The 3974-nt window shown below is 58.2% G+C and overlaps 1 protein-coding gene across 1 annotated transcript; it reads right to left on the bottom strand.

Moving 5' to 3' along the window:
• Positions 1-3542: 3542 nt before the first annotated feature.
• Positions 3543-3974, bottom strand: LOC106147176 (basic proline-rich protein-like; the record flags this gene model as incomplete). Its single annotated transcript, XM_013507281.1, is given in 1 exon segment — positions 3543-3974. A coding segment is annotated over 1 exon segment (432 nt), but the record flags the coding sequence as incomplete, so codon positions are not given.

The raw sequence follows: 3974 nt of genomic DNA, 5'->3' as shown, positions 1-3974 counted from the left end.
GACCGCACCGCAGCCGGCAGGAGGAACCGGGGGCGCGGCCGCCGGCCCCAAGCCTCCCACCGCCGCCGCGCTCCTCCGCCACCCTGCACCCCCAGGTCCGCCGCGGGAGGGGCGACGAGCCCCTGAGTGCGGTGGGCCCGGCCCAGCATGACACGCAGACGCCCGGTCTCGGGACGGCGGGCAGAGAGCTGCACAGGGTGCGGTCGAGGGAGAAGCAGCTACGGGAGTCGAACTCAGGGCCTTGCGCTTGCCAGGCAGGCGCTTGTGCCGCTGAGCTACATCCCCGGCTATTTATTTTTTTGAGATAGGGTCTCACTTTGTAATTCAGGCTGACCTTGAACTCACTATGAAGACCAGGCTGGCATTGACCTCACAGTGAACCTCCTGCCTCAGCCTCCCTTCAAACTACCTTTATTGAAAGTCACAACAAAAATTAAAAAGTCACAAACAGAAATGGTGCTGGGGCGACACTGTGAGCCATGCAGACAAATCAGGTTTTCGGGCTCAAGAACAAGAGAGAAGAAAGAGTGAGCGAGTTTTGGTCTGCGTTTATACAGAACGGTCCCAGTGATATAGGGAGTATGACACAGGACCTCCACGTAATCTGAATAATGTAAGGGAAATAAAACTCCCAACTTGCTAGATGTCTGCCACCAAGTTCTCCTCTAAAATCGAAGAATGAATTCTAGGAACCACGGAGGTTAAGAGCAGGAAGAGTTATTGAGAGAGACCTTCTGTCTAAGAGGGACAGAAGGGGGTTCCAGTGGGGTCCTGGGGACCCTGCTTCTCTAGGGAGTTTTACAGAGCAAAGCCCCGAGGTGAGGCGGTATAAGGTGGGACAGAACCGTAATGAGATCACAAGTACAGTTGCTTAGGTGACACCGATCCAGTGGGAAATCACCAGGTGGCTGTAAAGAGCCACTCCAGGCAGAGAGCACCAGTAGGCTTTGTGCAGGGCGAGGCATAGGGTTTGCTGCCTGGGTGCAGACAGGGGAAAAGGCCCCTGCAGGGAACAAAGCGAGGCGGGCTTCTTTATAGGGCTTGAAAGAAGGCCAGGGACATTAGGTGAGAAGGTCTAGCAAACATCAGTGGTCAGCGTTCTCTGACTGGTGCCTCCGCAGGCACCGTCCCTGGGGTGTCCGGTGTGAATGTCTGGGCGTCTTCAGATGTCCCTGGCTGGGGACCCCATCCTATCTCTTTTATGACATCCTGTTTTCCGGTACCGCGCCGGCTGGTTTTCTCTGAGAACAGTGCCACTGCTGACACACAGAGCGGGCACCTGGAGAGGTGTGCCGGAAGCCAGCGGACGCTGGGTGCGACACGGGGCAACACTGTGCTCAGCCAATAAGATGAAGAGTGTTAACTGCTTAGATAATACCCATGACGTGGGGATCAAGTGGAAAGCAAGTCCTGCAGCAACCCCACAGGGCAACAGGGCCTTTCCTGGAAGAGAGGGAGGGGCGGGGAGAGGTTGGTCCCCACCCAAGGTGAAGGATGTCTGTTTAGAGTATCAAATATCAGTCACTGCTGTGCATCCTCAGCCTCCCGAGGGGGAGGGGAAGGGTGTGGGTGCAGTCATTTCTCTATCCGGAGGCCTGACCTTCAACTCCCAGCCATAGTTGTCATCTGCACCGACCTTTCCTGAGGGTCCGCCCATCTGACTGCCTACAGTGTTTCTAAATAATTTAGCTGCCTGTAATCCCAGGGTGGCTTCTGAACTCAACTGGGTGGGACAGAGATTAGGGAGGGATGACCCCAGGGTGCTGCCCAGGCCCAGCTGGGCTGAGGGAAGTAATTTGCACAGCCCCCAATGGTCTATCTGTACTACAAGTCCTCCCACTCTTGACCCATTTCTTTCTTTCTTTTCTTTTTTTTTTGGTCTTTTTGAGGTAGGGTCTTACTATGTAGTCCAACCTAGCCTCGAACTCACAGAGTGATTCTCCTTCCTCAGCCTCCTGAGTGCTGGCATGACAGGCGTGCCCACCGCGCCCGGCTTCTTGGCCCATTTCATGAAGATGAAAGAAAAGCCACGGGCAAGGTCACGCACACCTGTGATCCCCCAACTCTGGGTGCAGGAGGCAGAAGGATTAAAAGTTCCAGCTTGGCAGGGGCAACTTTGAGACTTAGTGAGACCCTGTCTCAAAAAGAACCAAAACATCTTGGTGTGGTGGTGACTGCTGTAATCCCACCTGAGAGGCTGAGGCAGGAGGATTATGGCCAGTGGGGTGGGGGGGTGGAGTGAGCCGTGTGTCTGCTGTGGCACATTTTTCTCTATATTCATCGTTTTAATTTTCTATTTAAATAGGTTAACATATTCAGGTATGTTGGAGGGTAGCAGATCGAAGCTCCCCCCTCAGCAGCACAAACCCTTAACTACACCACTGATCACTGTGAGTTTGAGGCCAGCCTGGACCACACAGTGGGGGAAAAAAAAAATCCTCAAGATGTGGCTCAGTGTTGGGGCTTCGGATTTAGCTCAGCGGCACAGCGCCTGCCTGGCAAGCGCAACTTTGTGAGTTCGATTCCTGGTACCGGAAAAAAACAAAAAACAAACAAACAAACAAAAAGATGTGGCTCAGTGTGAAGGCCCTGAGTTTATTCCCCACTATCCTAGAAAGAAAAAAAAGAAAAGAAAAAGGCCAGAGGAGGGGTCATTTGCTGAAAGGGGGCCGTTCACCCAGTCTCTAGTCAGGCCCGACCTCAGACCATCCTAGCACACACGGAAGGCCATGAAGATTCAGACCAGGACATACAATCTCCCTGGTGCCAGAACGTCCAGCAGTGTCCACACACCTGTGCTGACTGTCCTTGCAGCTGTGACTCTACGGATTCCATCAGGATCCCTTGAGATTATAAACCTGTCCCCAAATCACCCTCCAGACCTGCTGCTGATACCACGCTGATCTCAGCCTGCCTGGACCTAAGCAGAATTCAATCTCGCTTTTGCCCCATATGAGCCTGTCTCGGGCTCCGGTGCCAGGCTGTGCCCTCTCCTTTCTCAGGTGCCCATGACATGCCCTGGAGGGCGCGCTGAGCACACGGGAGCTTCAGGGGCTCAAATGTCCGGGAGGACGGGTGGACTGGTTAGGGCAGCCTTGTCCTCTGAGAGTTCACTTTGCTTGGGGTACCCCAGGCACTCCCAGGGCCCTGCAGCCCCTCCCCTCGCTGCCAGCTGTCACTGAGATGGTGGCTGTTGCGGGAATCCCCTGTTAGATGGTGGTGGTGATCACGGGAGGATGACTCACGCAGGCGAGGCCAGGCCACCTGACCTCAGGGCCGCAGAGAGGGCCCTGCCAGGGGGTTCCCCACTGCTGGGAGGGGGGCGGGCGAGGGCTTTTCCGAGGGGGAGGGTCAGAGCGCGGGACCCCTCGCCCCAAGCCCACCACGGGTTCCCAACGGTGAGAAAGCACAGGAATCCGTGGTGGCAGCAGCGGAGCCCCGGAGCCACCCTGAAAGCCAGGTTCCCGGAGTCAGGGCCTTCCTGGGCCCCCACCCACTCAACGGGGCCTCCAGCTGGGGGCTGGGAGCCGGGCTCTGGGGGCTCAGGCTGCCGAGGCGTGCCGGCAGGACTGCGCAGCGCGTCCCCTCGCGGGCTCCTGACCCTGCGGCGGGGTGGGTACTGCCTCGGTCCCTCTGCCTGGCGGGCAGGAGCCGCCCGCAGAGCTCTGCCGCCCTGCCTTTGTCTCGGTCTCCCCCGCTGCTGAGCTTGCTCCGCTCCCACAGCGCCACCGCTCCACACGGGCCGCTCCGTGCTGCCCACAGCCTTCCACGCACCCCTGGCCTCCCGCTCCGGCCTTGCAGACCGGTGCCTTTTGTCCCCAAGCAGCGTCCGGGGCTCCTGGCCCTAGGCCGCTGTCTGAGCTGCTCGGCTGTCCGTGGCCCACGGGCGTGGGGGCCCCCCGACGTCGGGCGTCTCGCGCCCGGGACCCCTGGCGCGCACGGGCTGCAGGGAGGCCCTGCTGTGCGGCGCGGGG

Source organism: Chinchilla lanigera, unplaced genomic scaffold (genome assembly GCF_000276665.1).
Source record: "Chinchilla lanigera isolate Chin_1 unplaced genomic scaffold, ChiLan1.0 scaffold00007, whole genome shotgun sequence".
Classification (NCBI taxonomy): Eukaryota; Metazoa; Chordata; class Mammalia; order Rodentia; family Chinchillidae; genus Chinchilla; species Chinchilla lanigera.
This window is presented reverse-complemented; position numbering and strand designations above follow the sequence as displayed.